Source organism: Erinaceus europaeus, chromosome 2 (genome assembly GCF_950295315.1).
Source record: "Erinaceus europaeus chromosome 2, mEriEur2.1, whole genome shotgun sequence".
In the NCBI taxonomy this organism is placed as follows: Eukaryota; Metazoa; Chordata; class Mammalia; order Eulipotyphla; family Erinaceidae; genus Erinaceus; species Erinaceus europaeus.
This window is the reverse complement of record NC_080163.1, coordinates 72,701,241-72,728,379: the sequence shown is the minus strand read 5'-3', so window position 1 is coordinate 72,728,379 and position 27,139 is coordinate 72,701,241. Positions and strand designations below refer to the sequence as shown.

The 27,139-nt window shown below is 34.9% G+C and overlaps 1 protein-coding gene across 13 annotated transcripts in view; it reads left to right on the top strand.

Moving 5' to 3' along the window:
- Positions 1-27,139, top strand: part of NRG1 (neuregulin 1) — a 208,684-nt gene that overhangs the window by 159,339 nt on the left and 22,206 nt on the right. For all 13 annotated transcript variants that reach the window (XM_060183017.1, XM_060183011.1, XM_060183002.1 and 10 more), the window contains one exon: positions 14,021-14,150. In XM_060183017.1, coding sequence (XP_060039000.1) covers positions 14,021-14,150 — 130 coding nt within the window. The remainder of the gene's footprint in view (positions 1-14,020; positions 14,151-27,139) is intronic.

Genomic DNA, 27,139 nt, shown 5'->3' with positions numbered 1-27,139 from the left:
TTATAAGGTTTCGGGGTTATGATTTCACAGTCATACATGGTCAGTGTAAATCACCACACACTCACCAAAGTTCTGTGCCCTCCTCTCCCCCACAGCCACCATAGTTCTCACAAAGCTCAGGAGACTGGTTGCCTTTTTTCTTTTGCATGTTAATTAAAAAAATATTTATTCCCTTATTTATGGGGGGTTACTAGAGAGAGAAATCAGAGCATCACTTTTGTACATGTGATGCCAGGGGTTGAATTTGAGACCTCATGCCTGAGGGCACATACGTAATCCATTGCACCACTTTTCCATGTCACTCGATTGTTTTATTCTAGTTAGACTTGGTTTTATTTTCTAGTACTTTGAATAAACATAAAATATTACTTTTTATTCTAAAAGGCAGAACAAAACACTAGGTGATACACTGAATATTTTTTTCTGAGTTAAGACTAAATCAACATCAAACTGACTAACATTGGCCTCTAATCCTCTGCTAAGAATATGCAGTCTTCATGTAATAGTTTAAGTGTCATTCCTTAAAATGCACTTGGAAAATAGAGTCTTATATTCAGAATATTTTCTGGAAAATGGGAGAAGCTTATTTCTCTAATAGTTTGTGAAGCAAATATGTTTTTGTGGTTGTGTCCTTATTTTCTTTCAAATTTTTATTTAGAAAATGGAAATATTGACAAGACCATAGAATAAGAGGAGTACAATTCCACACAATTCCCACCACCAGAACTCCATATCCAATCCCCTCCCTTCATAGCATTTCTATTCTTTAACTAGAAAGTCACACGTGTAGATATGGAAGAAAAGAAACATGAGCATGTTTTGTGACTACATTAGAAACTTTGCGGTCAAGCCCTTTCCACATTGACTACTATGCTGAAAACACAAGCATGGCCTTTAGCTTATTTCAGCCTCAATTTCTTCATCTGTGAATGGATACAATATCACTTATTCTATTCTAGGGCTATTGTAGCCATTGAAGGCCTACACTATCTGACACAAGTATGCAGTGAATATTAATCTTTAGCATTGATCTTACACACCTGGAGATCATAACTCAATTCCTAGTTAACTTACCTCCTCTTTTTTTCCCCATTATTTTAAAGAGTGAATTATTTATGAAGGAGAGGAAGAGACAGTGCACCAAAAAATAATTCTTGTTCACATGATACTGGGAGTCAGATCTGGCACTTCATGCTTGAAAGCCCAAAGCTTTATCCACTTTGTCAACTCACATTTTGTGTACCTTCTCTTTTTTGAACTTTTCACTTACCTGTCTATAGAATGTGAGTCCAGCAGCAACAACAACAACAAAATGACCATGTAATAGATTAATGTAATTGGCTTTTTCATATTAGTTACTATAAGGTTTCTCTCTTACCATACTGCTTAACACGAGAAATCCATTTTATGGAAGGATTTGAAACTGGATTTTACTGTCAGTTCAACTCTCAAGTTTAGCAATTCAAAGAAATAAGGTCTTTTCATCAGGAAGGAACAGCTTAACAAATGTGACTACCTTGAACACTAAAAATTCTTTCAATTGTAAACCCACTTGTCACTACCTATACCCACCCCCACCCCCCAAGAATATTACAGACTTATTTCCATTACAGAACTGGCACTCCAGGCCTTCCTAATTGAATTGGACTTAAAGTTTACTATCTTTGTTCTAAGAAGTGTTATATTCTCACATAACTAACATCCTTCCAACTCTCTCCTGTTTTCCAAACATCCACTATCACATTACCATTTTGTTTGTTTTCCCTCTGTTATGAATAGATACCTTTCTTTTATCCATATTTTCTGTGAATGTTTCTGTGGGTCTGCCAATGCTGCATTCTGAATTTAGGAGAATTTTGGAGGGTGTGCCCAAACCCTAAGAAGAAAAATATTGACACTGCATTTACTTTAGGATCTCTATCTGCTTATCCATGTGATGTTTGGTCACCTTTGAATAACTAAAACAATTCACAGATGAAATATTCTTCAAATCCTGAAAACAAATATCCAAACCAAAATAAATAAATAAAATCGGCAATTGGGGGAGTGGGCAGTAGCTCAGTGGGTTAAGCGCACGTGGCGCAAAGCACAAGGGCCAGCGGAAGGTTCTGAGTTTGAGCCCCTGGCTCCCCACCTGCAGGGGAGCAGCTTCACTGGTGGTGAAGTAGGTCTGCAGGTGTCTATCTTTCTCTCCCCCTCTGTCTTCCCCTTCTCTCTCCATTTCTCTCTGCCCTATCTAACAACCACGACATCAATAACAACAACAATCATAACTGCAATGATAAAACAAGGGCAACAAAAGATAAAATAAATAAATATTAGAAAAAGAATCTTTTAAAAAATTGGTAATTGTGTATTTGAATACTAAAGTTAGCAAAAGATTAAACTGAGCTAAGTAAAATGTTTAAATGTCATAATTTATTCTAGTAGGACTGTCTTCTAATTACTTTATATTTAGTCAGCTTATAAATTAACTTTGGCTTTATGATGAGCAAATATGTACTGATTAGCCAAAAATCAAAAGTGTACAAAGTGAAAGTGAAAAATTTATAGAATTCCTAGCTCTAAGGAAAAAAAAAAATCTTTGAGTGCAGTAGTGAAGTGATTTACTTAAGGACCAATAACTTTCATCCTCATTTACCAGTTAATCCTCCAGCTCCTGTCACTTATTTTACAAATGCGACCAGAAAAACCAGTCTTATAGTCGGTGGGTGACAAAGTACAATTTGATTATTCATTGGAAGGGTAGTCGCACTTATATGTAGGTTTCCAGGTGTGCACACACACATACACACTGTGTGATCTAACAAAAGGGGAATTACTCCTCAATAATGAATCAGTAGGCATTGGTGCACTCAAGTGAGCATACCTCCTGTAATGCACAAGGGCCTGGGTTCAAGGCCCTGGTTCCCACCTGCAAGGGAAAAGCTTTGTGAACTGAGAAGCAGTATTGTATGTGTCTCCTCTCACTCCCCCTTTGTCTTTCATATATGTCTTTTGTTTTGTTTTGTTTTGTTTATTATTATTGTTTTTTTTTAAAGCAGAGCATGGACTGCTCAATTCTGACTTATGGTGGTTCTAGAGATTGAATCTGGCACCTTGGAACCTTAGATATGAAAGTCTTTTGCATAACTATTATGCTATCTCTCCAGCCCTCTCTATCAAATATATATGAAGAAAGAACCAGTGACTGTTCTAGATCTTTAGTGTCATTAATACGTTCTGCTAACCTTGTAATGAAGAACTGTGATGGGATAGGGAAGGAATGCTGAATTCTGAACATATCTTTCTGGTAATTAAAGTCCTTTTACTTTATTATCATTTTATTCCAGGGAACGTTGTGACTTCCATAAGAAGAAAGACACAGAATAAATTCTCCAGACTTAGAGAAAAACTCAGGCATTTGACTTTTGGGTATAGAACCCTAGATAATAAAGTACGTGGAGAAAAAAAGAGTCCTTCAATAGAAAAAACAAAAAACACTCTCATGATTAGTCTTATAAAGGGCCAACAATCACACCCCAGAGATTTTCTGCCCTACACATAAAAAAAGTGTGTAGTAAAGAAAATTACTTTCTCAACAGAAAGGATTTTCTCTATTTCAAATTCTAGAAACAAGTCAGTCTTATGTATGGAAAAATCCATACATAAAGCAGACCTTTAAAAAGAACGAGATCAGAGATCTGGCTTCTTATTAATAAGAGCATTTTCCCCCTAATATGGCCCTGTTTTCTGCTTAGAAATATGACCAGAGTGTGCATGTCATTTGTGAAGTCTCCCTCAGTAGGATTCGGAAGCATAACTAACCTTGCATATGTCTCCTCATTATGTTAGTTACTGAATTCTATAGTTACTGAACTGGAAATTCCTTACTAGGTCCTGCTAATGCCTATTTCAACAGAATTAGAAATGTAAATTTGCATTAGGCATACTGTGTGGTATTAGAAATTGCTAGGGGTGGGGGCAGGGTGGGAGCAGGCAGTAGTACTCTCAGTTAACTGCACACATTCCATGTAAAGACCAAGTTCAATCCTCCACTCCCTACCTGCAGAGGGGATGCTTCACAAGTGGTAAAGCAGGTCTAGAGAAATCTCTCTCTCTCTCTCTCTCTCTCTCTCCCCTTCCTTTTCCCCTCTCAGTTTCTCTATGTCTTATCTAATAAAATAGAATGATAGATATTTTTTTAATTTGGTGCCTGTTAGGTTTGCATACAATGGGCCAGAACTTTTTTCTTTTATAAATAAGGCATTAAGGAAGACTTGTTTGGGACATAAAGTAGCGAAGGTTAATTTATCATTTTAATATAAGTCCTATAAAGGCACAGTGTTTGCCTGTAATATTAACTCTCCCATTGACCCCATTTCTAACTTAAAGTTCGATGTATATGCTCTTTAGAGAAAAAAGATCTACAGTAAGTTAAATAATATGGGACAAGCTAGGTTTTTTTAGTGAGTAGTTTAAAAGGAAATCATTTTATTTGGGTGTTTCTTTGAAATCTTGTTTTACTCCTTCATATTCTGGCCATATGCAAACCACAATAACAATATTGAAAAATTCAGATTTCCAATTGTTATTTGGTTGCATAGAATTTGTACTGGGAACCAGAAAACTGAAAATGTACATTTAATAACACCATTTACAGTGAGCGAGGGATCTTTTGCTTTCTGATCACGAACCTGGGGGCAAGAAACTCATGGGAGTTCTGGGAAAATACGTGCACTGCATTAGCATTAGCCCTGTGTTACAGAGAAAGATTCATATGTTCAAAGATGTTCTTACTACTATTACTACTTCTTCTTCCCTTTTTTAAAAAAATATACAGCAACCTTTGACCTCAGTGAGAAAATTGTTGTGCTTATGGAAACAGAATCTGGCTATTTATGCTATAGACATCACACAAACATAGAATTTCAGTAATGTGGTTAAATGATATACAGTAATGTGCAATCTGGAACTTTAGAGCTGCAAAAGTGATATCCTAGGGAACAGTATTTAGTCTTCTTTCTTTACAGAACCATTAATCAAACAGATATGACTCAAATCTGAAACACTTGTAAAATTGTGTCTGTCTTCTCCTGGGTGCCCCCTCCCCCATCTTTTTTCCCCTATGCTTTTATGAAGGACCCTTTATTCAAACTACTGGAAATCTGGGTTAATTAAAATATTCACCAAATATCATTTTCTGTCCTGAAAATCCTTTCCTAACTTTTAAAAATATCACTACCTTTGTTGGCTGTGCAAGTTATAATTTCAGATCAGCCAGAATACTGTCTGTTCTTAATGGGTTCATTGATGTTCTTAATGGATTCATTTATGTCAATAGACATGTGGTATAATCAAATTAGAGTAGATACCATCAATTATGTAGCCTTGCCTATAACTTAGACCTTTCCATTTCACTAATGAGTATTGAATATTGAGAATAGGTTTAGCTCCTCTACTAATATGATGGGTATTTCCTAGATTGTATAAAGGGTAATGAGAAAATGTGTGCTAGGCAGTTTGCATGTCTTTGAAAGAGGTGCAGTAGAAAGTGTGAAATGTAAATGAGCTTCAGTATATAGTTCCAGTCTAATTTTAATGTACAGAAACACAAAGTAGTATTAGTAAACTCTCCCATCATTATTGTGCTAGTTTAATTTACTGAATTTGCAACATCTTCTTCACTAACTCTTCACCTCTATTTTATCCAAAACCTACAGATTAGACCACTAATTATATTAATCATGGCTATATACAAAAAAAAGTACCTCTCTTCATAGATTAAACATTAATTCTAGTCAAGTTAATAAGGAGTTTTCTGATATGGTCTATTATTATTTTATGACCTCATTAAATTCAACTCCCTCCCCTTCAGAATCCATCTCTAGTCATGTTGAACTGCTACAACCTTTCACTGAACAGGAATTTTCTGTCTCCATAATTTCCTTTGCTTCTCCCTTTAATGGAATGCCTTCTTTCCCCCATATCAGGCCCAGTTTACCTTCTTAATTTTTTTGTTGTTGTTGTTGCTAATGTGAAAACTTTTCCTTTAGTGGTCCGGGAGGTAGCACAGTGGATAGGGCATCAGACACTCAAGCATGAGGTCCTGAGTTCAGTCCCCAGCAGCACATATACCAGAGTGATATCTGGTTCTTTCTCTCTCTCCTATCTTTCTCATTAATAAATAAATAAGATCTTTAAAAAACTTTTCCTTTATTCATTTAGTATTTTGCCTGCTAGTACTGGTGTGAAATTACCTCACCTTCAAACCTTCAAATAAGGATTATTTTAGCGTCTCATTTTCTATACTTACACTAGAACTGAACCTGGGGTCTTAGAGCCTCGGGCACAAAAATCAGTTTGTATAACCACAATGATATTTTCTTGCCTTAGGGTGTAAATAATAACACTGATAGTCATCATCCTTTGACTTACCCTTGACATTAGCATTAATGGTAAGCCCTAAAGTTTTAATGTTATATAGGATTATGACTGTTGGTTAAAAATAGACTATTTTAGGAGATGCCAAGTATTACTATACTTCTACTTCATAAAGATGTTTTGAAAAGCCTAAAACTTTGGAGAATACTTAAAAGTTTCAAGCATAATCATTTATTTAAACATGCATATATACATATTAATATGTAAAATATATGACTATTCAAAAATAGTATGATGAATTTACGTGTCTCTAACTAAAGAGTTAGTTTTCCTCTTAACTAAAGAGTTTAAAGCAAGTTTTCCTCTTAACTAAAGAGTTTAAAGCAAGTTCTAGACATCATTTTATGTATACATATTTCAGTATATACTAATCTCTAAATGATCATTACTCTCATAAAAAGTTGAGTCAGTAGTATTTATTGAAATGGCTCTTAGTTTTTAGTATATTGTGATATTTAATCTGTTAAATAACAAAATGAATTGATCTTAGTTTCTCTTTGACCTTTCATATACTTTCACTTTTAAATATATATTTTAGTGGATGAGTGAATTAACCTATATTATTAAATGTCAAATGGTAATTTCAGCTGCTCCCTGAATAACTGAATCTTTGATCAGCTCTGTTAATTTTGATTTGTCTGTTGTTCAAAACATTTGGCTAATTTGGAAAATGACAGTATTGCATTGTCTTCATTGACATAATCTTCTCCCAGCCAAACTGGCACAGGTAGAAAATGTTTAGTAAGGAATATTTGCTGTCTATGTTTAGTTTGATACATCTATAAATACACCAGCACCAGATTAAGCCCGCTGAGTGAACTGTTCATATTTGCTTTGAAACCTAGATAGATTTTACTCCTCCAGAATAAGTTTTGCTGGCAAAAGTTTCAAGGGACAGCTTGAAGCTTTGTGGACTCCTGACTATGGGAATTTTATACTCATATAACAGATGCCAGTGGTCAGTAAAAATATATATACCATAACTTTGTTTCTGGAACTGACTTCTTAAATAAGAGAGGTCACTGGCTTTGTGAGGAAGAAAACTCCTCCCATTCAGCAACCCACTATGAGAAGTCTCCTTTTTCTTTAAAACACTGTGGCATCCTACAAAACATTTGTCACTGTAATATGAAGCTCCAGACTATGATGGTTACACTATTAAGTAAAATACACTGTCAGAAATAAAGTAGCAACTTATATGTTTGAAAAATAACCTTTCTTGACAATTTTATTTTTCTGAGGATAACACTATCTAATGACACCATATCATTTGCCTGAGAACTTAGAATCTGCTTTCTGTTAAGCTATAAATGAGATCAGCATTACAAGAAAAATTATAATATTGTTTTATGGGACAAAACACCCAGAGGTCACGTTTTATTTTGCTAAAGAAGGAAGAAATATATTAGGAATGCTTAGGGAGATTGTAAGGGAGAGAGATACCCAAAGGCAATCTTCACTAACTTAATTCAACTATAAAATACATTTAACCAAAACAGAAAACATACATTTTCTTATTCACTTGTGTGACCCTAGACAGGTTTCCTCTAAGCACTTTTGTGAACTCTTTACTAGAGCTATTTAATAAAGACCACAAAACTGTTATTTTGAGACAAGTTGTGCACTCTTTTTTTTTTAATTATGGGAAAACTATAAAAAATAAGTATTCTTTCTAAACCAACTATGTTTTCAACACAGAAGTCAAGTTTATCACTTAACCCAGTTACTCTCCATCAACACTTGGTATCAATTTGTCTTTATGGACAAATTCTCACCTTTTAACTTCTCTAGAAATCCCTAAATATTTCCAGTTTACTAGCTAATTTCATAGGTCCATGAATTGAAATGTCCAAGTTTTGCTTTGGAATGTTCTGGTTCCATTTATGGTCTCATATGGTTTCTTCAGAGACTACTTTTATTATTATAATTCACTAGAGGAGAGGTCAAGGTTAGATTGCTTTAAGTTACAGAATTGGCTCTTGGAACCTTCAAGTCAGTCAGAATAGGTTTCTTTTCTCTCCTGTCATTCTTTTCTTTTCAAGAACCTATTGGCTATTCAGCAAAAGATTAAATTACTGTGCAGGGGAAAAAAATGCCAGTCTAGAATGATTCTGAGTCTGGCTCCAGGCAGGACTTTACTTTGGAAAACTAATGATTCTGCCTTTTATAGCCTTGGCATCTTATAGAAGCCACCTTAAGATGTGCAGCTTTTCCTGCTCAACTTCTGCTTCAGAGCTTCATTTTCAAGAGCCACATAAGCATGTTTTCCTAGCAGAAGTTCAAACTGATTCTAATACATAATAACAGAGGAGCTATATTGCAAACAATAATAATTACTTCAGTTTATTCTTAACTGGGAAATTAAAGAACAAAGAACATGGAAATGTCTAAATCCATAAGCTTTGAAGAAACTGCAGGTAAGGTTTTTTAAAAAAGAACTATAATTTTATAACAATTGATCATTGTATATAATATAAAATTATTAAAATTTATATGTTTTATTGAGAATACTGAATAAATATTTATTTTTCTGCATACAAATTACTAAGAGTTGTCCACTAGTTCCTAAAAACTACAGGTAGGAATTCATTTACTCTGAGAAGACAGGGTCACTAGACTCTTCTTGGGGTAAACACTCGTGCTCATTCTTCGAATTGTCAAAGAAGAATAGAGTGAGTTCTTATCAGCAGTTCTCTTTTGTCTAATGGTCCTGGCCTGTTGGTGCTGTCTACTTCACTGATAAGCAAAACATCACTTAAAAATAAGTAAGAAAGTAAGCAGTCCTTTGTGGCATTATTTTCTTTTCAGCCTGTCTAGAGCAGAAAAGTCTGGTGTCCTACAGGAGTTGTGTGATTTCATGGGAAATTACTTAATAACACACAGGAACAGATACTGAATCTTCAGATTTTATTCTCTGTATTATTACAAAGATAGGTAAGAGTATGTGGTTTCCAAAATGATAAATTATAAACAAAGCTTATGTCCTAAATACTATGGGCACCACCCTATTTCTTGGTATTTTTAACCTTTATAGTATTAGTGTTACAGTAATTATATTTTCATTACTTAATCCAGGTAAATTTGAAGGTTGTTCAGGAATATTAATTAATTTTGAGGCTCTTGAAAATTAAAACAATTACACACTTAAGACCTAAGGTTTTTTTCTTTTAATTGTTCTTCCATTATATTTTTTAATTATCTTTATTTATTTGATAGAAACAGCCAGAAATTGAGAATGAAGGGGAATATAGACAGAGAGACAACTGCAGCCCTGCTTCACCACTCGCAAAGCTTTCTCCCTACAGGTGGGGACCGGGGGCTCAAACCCGGGTCCATGCACATTGTAACATGTGCGCTCAACTAGGTGCACCACCATCTGGTCCCCTTCCATTGTATTTTATCCAAAAATTTAGTCATTACAAATTATTGTCAAGCAATTATGATTATACTAAGATACAGTAGATATTGATATGTATTTAATGCTGTATAATCATTCAGTGGTTAATGCTCCAAACTAGACTATCTCCATATTTTGTAGATGAATAATTTACTCAGAAGCATTTTAAGTTTGATTATTATATATGATTCCACAGTCTAGACAGAAATGTTTTCCTTCATTTTATACTTATGCCATTAGTACTAGTAAAAGTACATCAGATTTTTGTGTAGTGCTACAGCTGACACCAGGTTTTACAACAATGTGTAATAATCTCATTTTGTCACTAAATTTACCTAGACAAGTAGCTCAACAAGTCACATAGCTACTAGTAATTAGCAAAGCTGAGCACTGAACCTGATTTTCCTTAGCTAACTTCTGTGTTCATTTCACTGCATTGTATCTGCTAAGATTTCCTTTAGATATCTTCACAGTTTTATTTTACTTAATTGGAGTTCAGTAATTTTAATTGTTGTTATAACTTTAAGCAGTTGTGGACTGAACTAAAAGAGAGAGAGGGTGAAAGGAGTGAAGAAAACTTGCAGATAGGCAGACTAAATTGAAGACAGTCCTGTTGTATTACGTAGGATTTGGGGAACTCATAAATGGTGATATCTTAGTCTCCTAATCCTTGGCTGAAATCAGAACACAGTCCAATTCTTAAGGTATAGTCACTGGTCCTGACCTACATAGCCAAGAAAGACTAACTCAAGGTTGAAACACATCAAGGTACATTCTCTAATAACTAGTCACTATCTTTCCGTTCATTTCGTTTCCCTCCCTTCTTTCTTTCTTTCTTTCTTTCTTTCTTTCTTTCTTTCTTTCTTTCTTTCTTTCTCTCTCTCTCTCTTTTTAAAAAGCTTTATAGTCTTTGTAATATAGTAGTTACTAACATCTTAAAGAAAGAGCATTTGGGATAATGTTCACAAAATGACAGCATAAGAGTGATGGAGTCATATAACATTGCTCCTAATTTCTCCTCATGTCAAACTCACAAAAATATGAGAAACTCTCAAATATGACAACTAATCACAGATGAGAGGGAGGCAAGACTTATTCAGTAAATAATGAATGAAATTTCTTTCACCTAATTTGAGGAACACTACTGAGAGTTATCTTTTATAAACACATCCTACCTACAAAATCTCTAGCTTCACTTCTAATAAACCCCCATATCCACCACCAGAAGAAAAAAAAGCTTCATATTTTAAGAACTCAATTTGTCTATTTTATTATTTTTTGACAGTCAGCTACTGGAAACTGAATTAGCAATATACAGCATATGTAAGCCAAAGAGTAAGACTGTCGCTGCAAAATTTATTGATCTACTTAGGATTGACTGTGCACTGCATTCAACTAAGGAATTTAAAAAGGAAACCTGGCAAAACTCTCGTTGTATGCTTTACATTGATTTGGTCTAGCTCTCCCCCCGCCAAAAAAATTGGTTTGACCCCTGCTAGTTTCGCTGGCCCGCTTGTCCCTGCCCCAAGGGAACCCCTACAGAGTTCCAGAGTTCTTGGCACCGCTGCATGAGGAGAAGGATGCAGGAGAGTTCTGTGTGGTGGTTAGTTTAAGGGTCTCTCTCTGCCGCCAGGGAGAATGATAGGGAAGTACATGGTGTGGTGATTTGCCTCAGCCCAGCCGTGTGTCCCCGAGTCTCTCTACCGCCGCAACGCTAGCCCAGCCAGCTGGCGCCTCCGAAATTTAACAACAATTCTGAAGGGTCCACACACACCACTCTCATCCTAGGTTCTTCTGCTAGTTATAACTTATTCTTGTGTCTGACTATTGGTTCAGAACAGCTGTGCCCAGTCATTTCACACTCTGTATCACCTGGCAGTTAATTACGGCTTTAAATTTCATGATCATTTTTATTCTTGTTGCTGCTAAAGAATAATCATACTAAACATGATTATCTGTGACTATAAAGATGCTTGCTGGGGGCAAGGTGGTGGCGCACCTCGTTATGCACATGCATTACAGTGCACAAGGACCTGGGTTCAAATCCCTGGTACCCCCCTGCAGGAGGAATGCTTCACAAATAGTGAAGAAGGGCTGCAGCTGCCTCTCTGTCTCTTTCCCTTCCTATCTTCTTCTCCCCTCTTGATTTCTCTCTGTCTATATCCAATAATAACTAAATAAATAATTTTAAAAAAAATTTTAAAAAATGGTTGCCACTTCATTTCTCTCCAAGACTTGTTTTTACTATCAGTACCATATTACTTGTTTCAAATTATGATCCAACAGTTTTTCAGATGAGTCTGCCATAATTAAAAAGATTACCTTTCCAGGAGGAATACTTTAAAGAACCTTTAGAAAAGGATTATTTCCAGTATTAACATATATTGACTATTCTTACAAGATCAAAATCTCATCATACCAAGAAATAAATGTGATCCATCTATCTCTTGCTTACATCATGACTAATTTTAATTGTTGGTTTACATGTTACATCTACTGAGGCGGGTGGGGAGGTAGTGCTGATTCTGTTGTTTTACCTGAGTTGAAGGAGTCTGGTACCATGTTTGCTGCTCAGTTTAGGTAAAGGCTAATCCTTAGCAGCCTGTCGCTGATTCTAAGACCCCAGCGGGTTACAGGGGGTTCAGAGTTCCCTTGCAAGAGTATGGTCAGTTGACAACAGAATGTACATGGCCCATTCAGCACTGTGGGCTGGGACAGCAAGGATCCCCTAACCAATTTGTCCTCCCACAGAATGTTGTCAACAGTTGAAAGGCTTGAGCACAGAAACTCTAATCCTTAAAAGGATCTTCCTTTTGACAATTGCTATGAATAATAATGTTAGTACATATACCAACCAAGTCAACAGCTTGCCTTGTGAAGATATTATACTGTTAAAAATTACAGATGTGATGTAATAGAAATGCTATATAATATATAATTACTCAGCTCTTAAGTATCTGTAATAACTTAAGAATAGCATTCATCTTTGAAATCTCCAGATTTCCACTGTCAAACTTTTTATCTGATTGGTAAATGCTTTCCCTACTTTCCCAGTAACATTGCTTATTGTTTTTCATTGAGTATCATCTCGATGCCAATTTCTATGCCTAAATTATTTATAGTCTCTAGAAAAGTCCTTCAAGATTGCTATTACCTCCCTTGCTTTCTAAATGGAAAATAAAGCATCTGGTGGTTAAGTGACTTGCTCAAATACACAATGCTAGTATGAGATAGCTATGAACCAGATCTGTCTTCAAAGTACAAATCAGTTAGACTGTTCTTGTTCTTTTTTTATTATTAATTAAATAGTGATTAATATGACTGCAAATTGATAGGAGTGTACATAAACACCATTCCCACCACCAAAAGACTGTGTCCCATCCACTCCCCCCCCCATGAAGCTGAACAGTCACCCTCACCCACCACCCAGGTTTTTTGTTTTGGTGCCCTAGACTGTTCTTGTTCTTATAAACCATGCTATATAAACCATATAGTAACAGTCTACATTTGCAGCAGTGTTCAAATGACTTTCCATCTCCTCAAAAGTATAATGACAACGTAAGACTTAGCAATATTCTGTTAACTTGACGTTAGAGTAGAATAGAAATTGTCAATGAAATAACTCCTGACCTGTATGTAATAATACATGATTTTTTTCATTAGGAATAAACAAGCCACTTTCTACTTTCCCTGGCTATATTATTTATATTATGTAAAGTCATTTTACATATAAAATATAATTTCCAAAATAAATAGTCGTTGTCCCTGAAAATTGAGATCTAAATTGAGTTGTATTGAAATGTCTTTATTTCATTATCTCTGAGCCTTCCTGGAAAATATGTTTTACTTAATGACAATGGATGTTCTCTTTTCCTACTTCCTTAGAAGATAAACTAAATGTTAATGTATGTTCCTATTAATTATAATTAAGTGTAATTACCCTTTATAGTTTTATTCCACTTAGCAGTCCTCTGCCTTAACCACCTTGTCCCACCATCTTTGTAGCATGTGCACTCAACCAGGAGTGCCACCACCATCTTACTTTACTGTTATTCCCAGTATTGTTGCTGATGTTTATTAAACCTAGTTGTTTACTGCACTGTACCTTATATGGACTCTTCTTTTAAAAGAATATAAGTTTATAGTCTTTGTAGAAGAGCAAGAGATAGAGATAAACATTTCATTGTATCTTTTATCCAGCTACGTCTACATCTACAACTGGGACAAGCCATCTTGTGAAGTGTGCAGAGAAGGAGAAAACGTTCTGTGTGAATGGAGGCGAGTGTTTCATGGTGAAAGACCTCTCAAACCCCTCAAGATACTTGTGCAAGTAAGAAATGAAATCCTCTCTGTGTTTTATGTCTATAACAGCTTAACTCATAAAACTCTATGTGCCATGAAGTATTGTTTCTTTTTATTATTATTATTTTGTTGCACCCCATTTTATTTTTAGAGTGTTTTGAAGCATCCACGTCATTTTTCATCTTCTGTTATATTTAGAATTGCTTTTTCTTAAAATTCACTTTTTGTTTTCTTTGCCTTCATATTTATGAAGTTGCTTTCCTTGTGGTTTTAGTCATTGTTATCTAGAAGAGATGTATAAATATCATAGATGCCTATAACTCTTGATATCCACTTATCCATGCATTCAGTGTATGCATTAAGCTATAAGCTAATTTTTCTTTCAACCCCCCCCCCCAAATCACCTGAAAAATGAATAGGACTACTTGAGGAAGAAGATGGGCAGACAACTCTTGATGATACAATTCTTACATCTGGCAGTAGTAGTTTTTGTTTGTTTACTGTTTTTTAAATGCAATTTAGGTTTATCTTGTTATTAAAAAGGAAAATTGCATGTATTTAGAAATGCATTTAGTTTGTGTAGGATCCATTGTATATATAAGGCAGAGAACTCTTTCACATGCACTTTAGTTATTTATAAATAGACTCAAATGGCACTCGCTTTCCAATAACCTGAAGGAATTGATGCACTAAGAAGTATCACATTGTTCTCTTTTTACAGAGAGGATAAAATAATATTATCAGCACATTAAATATTTAAGCCTTGAAGTTAAAATTAGTAGGTCTCATTAAAAAGCACATAGTTATATTATTGTGCAGTTTCTTTACTCTTGATATTTAGTCTATGTGTGGATTTATATAATTTGATGTAGTAAGTGAAGTTGAAAATCTCTTTGAAATGATGAAAAATATGTATGTTGCAATTTACTAGCAGCTGTGCCTCATTGTTCTAAAATGGCAGTACTTGTCCTAAATTAAAAAAAAAAAAGCTACACCATCATAAAAATGGTCTGCTGCTCCATATTATTAATTTGACTCAAATGTTGACTAAGAAGAATAAGCTTGTCAGAGAAGCAATTAAGATTATAGAAATTAGGGAGTCAGGCGGTGGCTCCGCGGGTTAAGCGCACATGGCACAAAGTGCAAGGACCTTCATAAGGATCCCAGTTCGATCCCCCGGCTCCCCACCTGCAGGGGAGTCAATTCACAAGCGGTAAAGCAGGTCTGCAGGTGTCTGTCTTTCTCCCCCTCTCTGTCTTCCCCTTCTCTCTCCATTTCTCTCTCTCCTATCCAACAATGACAACAGTAACAACAAAAATAACCACAACAATGTTAAACAACTAGGGCAACAAAAGGGAAAATAAATAAATTTTAAAAAGATTATATAAATTAGAGCAATTAGAAAAATGAAAACACTGTACAAGAAATAGTTAACAAGGCCATGTCCCTTTTAACCCTGTTATAAATAGTATACACATGGTTGTATGGCAGTGCTAAGAAAAATCTTGTTTCTAAGTAATAAAGAGGACCTTTAATATCTTTTAAAATCTTAACACAAAAATGCTATTTTCCCAACATGTTTTACTTTTCCCTGTGCTTTCCTAGACAATGGATTTTCTGTAGTCTTGTGGGACATTGTGGCTGTGAACAAATCCTTCCCAGGACTTTTTTCTTGCCCTTAAAGAGTTTTTCTTTTAAAAGTATAGAAGTAGTACCAGTATTGTGTGTATATATATATTTCTTTTTTTTTGGCTGTGAAAAAATATAGAATATAATCATTTTCATAAGTCCTGGAAAAATACACTCACCAAACACAGGTCAAGCAACAAGAAAAATACCCCAAAGTATACATTTTCAGAAGCTATGAAAAAATACAATATACACATTCAGGACTCATAAATATAAGTAGTGGTCAAAGGGTCACTGTCCCATGGCAATAATCAATTTAATAAAAACATAACTATTGACCACCTCCTATTTTTTGCATTGCTTCTGTAGTCTAAGAGAGGGAAAGTGATAGAAGTTCTGGTCCTCTCTCTCCCCCTGATAAATCCACCTTTAAAAACTTATGTTACTTATTTCATATGAGACAGAAGTAGGCCCCCCCAACTAGGATTTTTGCTGTGGCTTAATTTCTTAATTTTATCACTGATGAAAGATAACTAGGATTGGCAAAATAGCTCACTTGGATAGTCCATTGCTTTGCCATGTGTGTGACCCAGGTTCAAGTCTGACCTCCACTACACTGAAGGAAACCTTGGTGCTGTATTCTTTTTCATTCTATGTTTCCCTGCCTCTATGTCTCAGACTAAAAAAAGAAGAAGACAATTTGTACAAGTAAGTGTAGTCTGTTACAGTGAATCAAGGACAAGAAATAAGAAGAGTAGTATTTTAATTTTGAAAAATCATTTTGAGTTTATATAATTCCATATGGTTATCAGAGTTTATTGTTTGTAAATGTTATATATCTACATTTTTTAAATAATCAGTATATTCAAATATTTATACCTGCAACAAAGAATTTAAGTTTCAGGACTGGCAAGATAGCTCGCCTGGATGGTGTGCCTGCTATGTCATGCGCACTGCCAAGTTAAAGCTGAGCCCCCACAACACTGGAGGGAGTTTTGATGCTCTGATGTCTCTTCTGTCCATATATCTGAAAAAAATTGAAGTAATGAAGCCCTAAGGATAACAAAAGTATATAAAAATTGGTCAATTGGGAGTCAGGTGGTAGTGCAGCGGGTTAAGCGCAGGTGGCACAAAATGCAGGGACCTGCGTAAGGATCCCTGTTCGAGCCCTCAGCTCCACACCTTTAGGGGAGTCGCTTCACAAGCAGAGAAGCAGGTCTGCAGGTGTCTCTCTGGCTCTCTCCCTCTCTTATCTCCCACTCTTCTCTCAATTTCTCTCAGTCCTAGTCAATAAAATGGAAAAAATGGCCACCAAGAGCCGTGGATTTGTAGTGCTGGCGCCAAGCCCCAGTGATAACCCTGGAGACAAAAAAAAAAAAAAAAAAAAAAAAAAAACTGGTCAGTTTTAATCTAATTCTGCCAACTTAATGTGAATACAATACAAATATGGTATCTCTATGTTTATCCTATCATTTAGGTTGAACACACATAGTTTCCTATAATATTTTTGCTGAACACAACAGAAAATACCAGACACTGAAAATTTTAATCTTTAAAATATAACATTCATTTATTAGTAGGGGGGAAATCGTGCAATTCCTTCCTAACCTTAGGCACACAGTGTATGTATTCCATTTTAATAAATCGACTTGAAAATATTTAAATTATAGTTCTTCAAATTATTCTCCTTTCTAAACAGTTATACCCACATTATCTATATCTCAGAGTTTACTTCTTTCAAAAAGCATATGAGACCACTATGTTTTAATTATAAAAATGATCATTTTTCATCATAGCTTTTGCAGAGATTTACAAGCTGAGTGAGTACATATGATAGTTTCTGAATACCTCTAAGGAACCAGTGCAGTCATTTTCCGTATATTAATTTCAACTATTCTGTAGCCCTCCCACATCCCATACAAAATGTTCAATCACATAAGTGCTGTTCATGTGGTCCATTTTGGTATTGTGCCAACAACTATGATTTTTTTTTCCATCCACATAATTTTTCATTAATTCTTAAGAACAATCTAGAAAAAAATACTTGTAATATATTATTTCAGTCTTGAAGTGAAATGCTTCTTATTCCTTTTATAATTATTAAAGCAACAAACTATGACTAAATACTTTATAGCCCCAAGTTAATTACCCAGTAGGCTATACTGATCTTCTAAGTCTCATCAAATTGCCATAAAAAGTGTACTTTATTTCGTTTGGTAGCCAGTACCTTTCAGAATGCTAAAACTTACATACTATATCTTTATAGAAATCTTGAGACAGCTATGATTTTTAACCCCCCCAAACCCACACTTACTTTTGAATCTCACCTTTGCATCAAAATAAGCCAGTAAAAATTGAAATATATTTAGCCTCCAGGAAACATCAGGTTTTTTTTTCTGTTAAGATAAAGTATATTTTGTTTAATCTCTATAATAAAAGTATCTATATCATTAAAAGTAATCAATGCTTTGAATTGAAGCAAAGGTATATATTATACCATGTCTTTTGATAATATGCTAGTCACTAGACCATTTGAAACAGAAAACATAAAAATGTTGTGTTGGCTCATCATAGTCCTGTCTATGAAGGCAGATCATAATTTCCATATGGTCCATCTGTCTAGAGCAAAACATTGCTAAAGCATGAGACTCATCATGTGAAATCAACTTTAACCTTGACTAAATCCATGACTCAGAATCACCATAATCATGGAGGTTTCCAAGTAGCCTCTCTAGTCATCTAATCCACTGTTGTCTTCCTGGGAGTTGAAGTAGAAGACTTTATGGCAGATATCTTTAGCCTCTTCAAAACAAGGTGTTCCAAATGAGTTAACCACACAGCACTTAAATATTTCTCTGAGGAGAGGTTGGTTAGCTACTTGGACTTCTCCAGGAAGTCAGCAGTCATTCTCAACTTTTAATTTTTGCTTCTTTCTTTAGTAATTTAATGTTTATCTTAGAGAAAAAAATTACTGTTCCAAATTGCATGAAGATGAGAAAAAACTCATTTAACTTTTTACCCAATGATACCATGTAATTTAAAAAAACAAGAATTTTGAACATAAAATAGTTCAGATTTTAACTTACTTTCCCGTCCTTGAACTCTTATGCATATATTATGCTAAACAGTTTTAGTAGAGGATTACTTTGGAAGATATACTTAATGGATTTTTTTAAACTAAAAATTATTTTATACCAGGCTGTGTTTATAAAACTGTTAGGCAATCCCATGGGTAGATGTAGTTTCCCCAGTGAAAGAATCAGACTTTTTTTTTTTTTTTTTTTGCCACAAGAGCTATCACTGGGACTCAATGCCTACATGACTCCACTATTCCTAGTGATCTTTTTTTTTTTTCCTTTTTGAAAGAGGGTGAGAGGCAGAAGGGAAAAGGGAAGAGAGATACCTATGGCACTGGTCTACTATTAGTGCAGGTGGCAAACAGGGACTTGAACATAATTATAGAAGATAAAGCCATAAAAATATATAATAAAACTTAAATGAATATTACATGTTTATAGAACAGCTACTTCTATGTCAAGCATATTTATTATTTTGTCAGCTGGGTTACTGCAGGGCTTGATACATGCATCGCACCACCACACTGCGTGTGCATTTTTTTAAAAGAGGGTGAGAGAATAAGGGTGAAAGAGACACAAAAGAGATACCTACAGCACTACTTCACAGCTCCCAAAGTCTTCCTACAGTAGCTGGTGACCGAGGCCTCAGACTCAGGTCCTCATACATGGTAACATGTGAGCTCTACAAAATGAAGAACCACCTGGCCCCATCAGGTTTTCTTTTCTTTCTTTTTTTTTTTTAACACAAAGTAAATCTGATGTTTGATCTCTTGTCCCTGGGGACTTGGTCTGTTTAAAAAAAGGAAGTAGCTAAAATAGTCAATCAAGAGTAATTATGTTCTAAATGATATAGTGCTGGTTATTATGAAAATTAAAAAAAAATAAAGACTAGAATATGTCAGAAAATCTTTATAATTATAGTCATTTATGAAGTCTCTGCTATATACTAGGCAGGCAGGCAGGCACTGAGGGTGCAATAGTCATTATAGGTAGATACAACAGGAGTTAATATACCTTAATGATTTCATGTTTAGATATCTAAATTACTGTGAGAAAATTAAGTAAAATAAAATAGCTGGCTGGCAAAATATCTCACTTGGTTTATGTGCTGCCTGACCACATACACATACAATCAAGGTCTGAACTCCAATGCTTTGAAGAAAGGTTGGGTACTGTGGTCTCTTTCACTGTGTGTCCCTCATTGTCTCAGATATAGAAAAATAAAAAAACAGAAAGCTAGACATTAGAGAAAGTTTCTGAGCTCTGACAGCTACTGAGAGCATGGGAATGTTATACTTTGTGATAGTTAGCAGGAGCTTATAATAACTTCTGGTATAAGAGTGTCATAGCAGATAGTTAGGAAAGAGAGTCTGTACAGACTGGAGATGTCTGGGGACACATGAAGATGGGGAGAGAACCAAAGACACTGAAGTTACGCACACACCATATGTATTTGAAATTATATCCCTGAAATATTTTAATTTTATAAAACACAGTTAAACCACCAATAAAAAGTTTTGTAAAATATCAGTTTAATAATCATTATGATGATGCTTACTTATTCATAGCTTTATTATAATTAAACAAGGAAATGTTTAAATACCTTCGACTCATCATCATCAGGGCTATAAAAGGATAAATTTGGCATATATAAAAGAGATATATGATGAATTATAGCTTCCGGTCTGAAAAACAGACTAAATCTAGTACCACTAAATCTAGTCCCATCCAAGATAAGAGTTAATTCTTCCAAATGGATGTGATATTTGCCCATAGCATACCTCTATTCTTCAGAATCATAGCATTTAACAGATAATGAAACATAAGTGAAAGTGAATTAATACTTTTATGTCTCCAATTTATAGAGAATCAGTTCAGATGACCATTCATTTTATTTTTTTGTGCCCTTCATGTATGTAAAATGGTTCCTTGTGTTTATTAAGTATTTCACTCATTTTGACTTTCCCTTACCAAAGTAGCTTCAAGAAGAGCCTTTTGTTTTTATAGGAAATAATTCAGGTATGCTTTTGCCTAAATTGCCAGGTGCATTAACCAAATCATCTTAATAGCTTGATTCCTTTTTTCCCCCTAAAATAAACCAAGCTGCTATAGTTTCTCTGTGTGGGGGGGGGGGGGGAGGGAGAGGGAGAGAGAAAAAGATTTGAGGTCCTTTTTGATGCAGGTTTATAACAATATGAAGCAGTAAACAAAACCATGCTGGTGTCTCCCTTCACAGAGGTTTTTTTTGTTTTTGTTTTTTTTTTTTTTGGCTACTCAAAATGGCAAACATTTCAAGTAGTTTGGTTATAAAATTTTAGGGTATTCAGTACTTCTGTGAAAGATATTTAGGGAGCTGAGGGGGACCTCTACCTGCCAAGACAGACTTTATAAAATAAAAGTGAATGTACCACTCTCTTTGAAAAGCATTATTAGTCTATTTAAAGTAAGATGCATGATTCTTAAATTTATATTTAATGATATAAATTAATAAGTGAATTGTTTCATTACAAAATGATGCTGATAGAGAAGATAGAATTACTGATATGAAGTCCTGAATCTCCAAGCTATTTGATGAGATTGGGAATGATACCCGCTAGAGAGGAAAAGCCAAACCATACATTAGCAGCCAATATGTCATTGTGTCACAATGACACAGAGATGAGGGGAATGTAGATTGATCCCATATCCGATTAAGGTATTTGACCCCAAATTTAGGGCTACATCATGTAGAGTAAACACTGACAAGAGGTTTTTGTCTACAGATGAGCATTTTAGAACAAGCTGTGCAAACAGAGCTTTGGGCAGGGCATTAAAGTTCAAGCAAGGAGGGCTTAATTCATAAACACTGCCACTGTCATTTTGGGGTCTGTATGTCTGAGACATTGAAAAAAACATTGGAGAGCCAGCATAAATTGGACTTTTCCCCTTCAGTTTACCTATGAGTCCAGTGTGGCCATTTTATGTATACTATTATCTCATGAATTGACAACAAGCCTCCAGGTTGTAATAAAAAAGGGAAGGGATAACACAGACTAACTGAACAGTCATGCGAAGGCATAGGGTTGGATCTGAAGAAAATGTTATTGGAACATTTTTAATTTAAGGTTTTCTTTAATGATGTTGGAAAAGGCATTCCTTTGAGGAAATAAATGTCTTTTGCAGGTAAAGCCATAAAGGACACTAAAACACAAATTTGAAAAACATATACAAACCTTAAGAAATGTTACTTAGAGATAGATAACAAAATGAGATTCATCTTGGAAATATGCAGACTAATAGTAACAATACATTAGGGAAAGACTAATGTACAACACAGATAGTCAACTAGTGAGTGGGTGAGCTCTAGCCAGCATGTAGAGCAAGCAAGGAGGAGGAAAGTAAGCATCTGCAATACGATACTGTAGAAAAACAGACTCACACAACCTGAGGTAGTATATACACTGCCAACTCGAGTTTACACAGATTGAGAGCAAAAGGCCTGGGTGTCTAGCACAAAACCATTGATATTCCTCAGTATTTTTGTTGGTATTTATATTACCTGATTTTTGTAAACATGGACACTAAAATTATTACACATGCCATATGATATGAAGGAAATAAAAATAGTAGTAGTACAGCGTAATAGGCGGTGATATCTCATCTTTTTATTTTTTATTTATTTTTAAAGAGAGGAGAGCCCCCTCAGCACCACTCCATCATTCATGTTCAGCTCCTATGTGGTGCTGGGTTAGTCATGGACTTAAGTGTGTGGTTTATCATCTAACCCCAGGACTCTTCCTTTTTAAACAAGATAGTTTATAATTGTTCAAACACTTCTGTGTGGAGTCATAATTATAGAGAAAAAGAAATCAGATACAGGCCTTATATCCCATTGGCTATCTGATGAAGTTAATGGCCTGAAGAAAATTAATGGAACTAAGAAATAACAATATCTAGAGAATACTGTTAATAAGGATAGTTTATAAATTATCCAGAAATTGATAAAGCCAACTATAAAAAAAAACAAAGTTTCTTGGCACTATAGATAACTGGATCTATCTCCACAAAATATGGGAAAGAACTTACACTATTAGAATATAAGCACTGGAGATGTAGCTCAGTGGAAAGAGTACATAGCTTGCATGTGTAAAGCCCTAGGTTTGATCCTTAGCACACTACATGTAACAGAGAGGAACTCTGGTTTCTCTTCTTTCTCATAGAGTCAGAATAATTTGGGCCAGCAAAACAGCTCAATTGAATAGTGTGTTGCTTTGCTATTTGAACCCAGGTTCAAGCCCAACCTCTACCACGTTGAAGGAAGCTTCAATGCTACTTCTCTATTACTCTTTTTATTTGAAAAAACAAAAACAAAATACATCCCCCCAGCATTAAATCAGTTCTCAAAATGCATGAATGCATGGCTGATTGTACTAGATGAGAGCACTATGCAGAGTAGAAGCTGCATGAATGTTGAAGCAATACTGTGGTATCTTAGGTCTCTCCCTCTTTCACACATTCTGTATATATAAAAAATGTCTACCTGGAGCTATGAAATCACGTGAGTACAGAGCCCCAGTGAAAACCTCGGTGGCATTGTGTGTTTTATTGATGTTTTCCCAAAGTCTCGAGGAATATACTGAGTTACTGAATGCTGAGCTGATATTTTAGAAAGAGAAATTCAATTTGAGAAACAAGGCTTATTGTTAGAGTTATAGATTATTTTATAAATTCCAAACATTATGTTGAAGGTTTCTACTTAGAGAATAGTCTTAAGATGAAGGTATTGGGAGCACACAGAAAAAGATTTGTCATTTGTCATAAACATAGCATCCAGGAAGTTCAATACTGGCCTGTACTCAGCAAATCAATAGATGGTAGGAAAGACTCTTTTGATACTACAGTTAGATCCTATCTTGAGATCAGCTTAAACTGTTTATAATCCACTCAATACATTGAAAAATAGAGATACAAATTGGTTAAAAGATGGTCACTGTCTTTACAGTAACAACACAGACAGGTAAAAGCAATAAGAGATTAAGGTAAAGTGCAATTTGAGAGCCAAAGAGGGAATCTTCACCCAGGAATTTGAGGAATATCTGGGGGAAGTAATGCCTAGGTTGATACAAAAATGGCTTTGAAATGTCATCTTATTAAGAACATCTTACTAAAGATCATCTTATTAATGGTGGAACATAGGACTTGAAGATAGAAGAAGGTTCCATGTTTGGCCCCTAGGCGCTACATATGCCAGAGTTAAAAATGGGAAATAATTCATTTAGGAACAAATATGAAATGATTATTTATCATGTATGAGTAAGTTCTAAAGTAAAATCACTTCCATCTTCTATCTGAACAGTAAAAACCAAAATGTGTATGTATGTGACACAAACAGATTTGAGACTAGTAGGAACTTGATTATTATTCATGTCATTCTATGAATAGAATTCTTGAGTTGGGGCCAGGCACATCTGGTTAAGCACAGACACTATAGTACACAGGGATCCAGGTTCAAACCCCTGGTCCCCACTGCAGAGGTTAAGCTTCACGAGTAGGTATCTCTCTGTCTCTTTCCCTCTCTATCTCTCCTCCCCTTTCAACTTCTATCTTTAGCCAATAATTAATTAATTGATTAATTAAATATTTTAAGAAAAGAATTCTTGATTTTACTCGGACTTGTGCACATTGTTCAAAATCAGATTTCAGTTTCCATTTCCTACCCTTCTAGAAAGTGTCATATTAGACACTTAGGATATAATGATGTGCAAATACTGGGTTGTCAGTAAAGTCATGTTGTACCTTTCTTTCTACTTCTGTATGCAAAAAATGTGTCATGACCTTTTCGACAACCCAGTATATTGGAAACCAGGTAATCTCATTCTTTTTTATTTATTTATTTATTTTATTCCCTTTTGTTGCCCTTGTTGTTTTATTGTTGTAGTTATTATTATTGTTGTCATCATTGTTGGATAGGACAGAGAGAAAAATGGAAAGAGATGGGGGAAGACAGAGAGGGGGAAAGAAAGATAGACACCTGCAGACCTGCTTCACCGCTTGTGAAGTGACTCCCCTGCAGGTGGGGAGCCAGGGCTCAAACTGGGATCCTTATACTGGTCCTTGCACTTTGAGCCACCTGTGCTTAACCCACTGTGCTATAGCCCTACTCCCTGTCTCATTCTTTTAGAGGTAATTTCATAGAAGTTAGTCAATGTATAGACCAAAAAGATTTCTACTTGCTTATGCAGAAACTGTTTCAATTTCTGTTTCCTTTCATTTGACTTGATAACAACTCTTAAGTGTCCACAAAGGTTATAAAATGACTATTGCACCTGAACTCTTGGGGAATAGATACTTTAAAAAAAAAATAACCCCAAGATTGTCTTAAAAATTCACTGTTAAAGAAGCTACCTTTAAGTCTTTCATTGATCTTCTTTCTCCCTGACTGGATATATATTCAGAAGAAAGGATATTAGACAGTGATTCCATGTGTTAGACTGTGTCAGTTCCCATTATCTTAGAATATAGAATTCATTGATAATTTTTTTATTTTGTACTGAGGAAAATGGATGCCATGTGAAGCAGGCTGATTACAGTCTAGTACCAATATACTATGGTAATTAGAAAATTGATGAGATAAAGGTTTTCAACTCCTTTACATAGTTATTTCTATAATCTCAAAGATTCCTCAACTTTATGATCCTTAAATAAGTGATTTTTTTAATCTCTAGTAGTTCTCTCAAACATATATTTGCATATATTATATCATGTTCTTTGTATAAAAATTACATAAAATATTGCATGCAATGAGTCTAAATTATAGTAAGATATCAAATGGGTAAGATAAAAGAGTATTATAGAATACATACCTGATTAATTCAAATATGTCCATATGGACTTGGGGTTCTTGTGAAAAAGTAAATATACATACACAACCATTTGCTTCAGAAGTTCCCGGGATTTATTATTATTATTTTTAGATAGGACAGAGAGAAATGGAGAGAGGAGGGGAAGGCAGAGAAGGGGGAAAAAGATAGACACCTGCAGACCTGCTTCACCACTTATGAAGCGAATCCCCTGCAGGTGGGGAGCCGGGGACTCGAACCAGGACTCTTAAGTCGGTCCTTGTACTTTGTGCCAAGTGCACTTAAGCTGCTGTGCTACCACCCAACTTCCACAGGATTTTTCTTGTATGTATGTGAAAACATTCTTATTAAGGTGTGTATAATGTGTATAATGGCTTCAATATAGAAATAATCCACCCTAACAGTTTATAGATTATTTGTTTTCTGGATATCTTTAGATAGATCTTCCTTGATTCACTAAAGCACAGCATTCTAACCAAAAACAATTAGTTCATTTACATAGGGAAGGAATTACAAAAGCCAGACCTTCCACCTTCTGCACCCCATAATCACCGTGGGTCCATACTCTCAGAAGGATAAAGAATAGGAAAGCTTTCAGGGGAGGGCATGGGCTACAGAGTTACGGTGGTAGGAATTGTGTGGACTTGTACCCCTCTTATCCTATGGTTTTTGTCAGTGTTGCCTTTTTATAAATTAAAATTAAAAAAGTCTTGAAGTGATCTAAAGAGCTGTACAAGACTTTGTTGTTAAGAACTTGGTAATATTACCATAATTATCCTGTGAGTTTACACTAGTGCCATGAAATTACACATCTAGGACTTGCTAGTACGACTATTGCATACTATTCTTCATAAAATAGATGTAGCAAGTTACTGATATCATTTTGACACTGAATATGACTTTAACTATTTAGTATTCACAATTTTAAATTAGTAAAAATGAGTGGTTTTATTCATATCTTAATATCAGAAAGATGGCTTTGACTGGAGAAGAAACAATGTGTGTAAATTCTGAATTATGTGCTAGAAAAACTAGATAATAGTGTTACTTTCTGGTTGTGGCATATATTGCTATAGTAATCACAGCAAAACAGTGTAGTCACCTATAAGTGTGAGTACTATCTAGAACCTTTTGATAGTCCTATTTATTAAAGTTTGTTATCAGGTAAAATGCATCCAATCTGAAATACTTTTATTATAGCAACAAAAAGAGTAGTTATTTAGACACTGACCTCATGAACATTCTATGCACATTCTAGAAATTTGATAGGTGAATATATATCCATACAAAATAAAACTTTACTTAGTTTCAAAATGTTTTTTATCTTAAAGTCAAAATGACAATTAATGACTTTTACAGATAACTATTTTTTTTAAATATGTTTGCCTTTGACTTGGGATAATTGGGTGAAATGAAATTTATACTTATAGACATCTGTTTCTATTGTCTTTTACTACTAGAAATAAAATCCA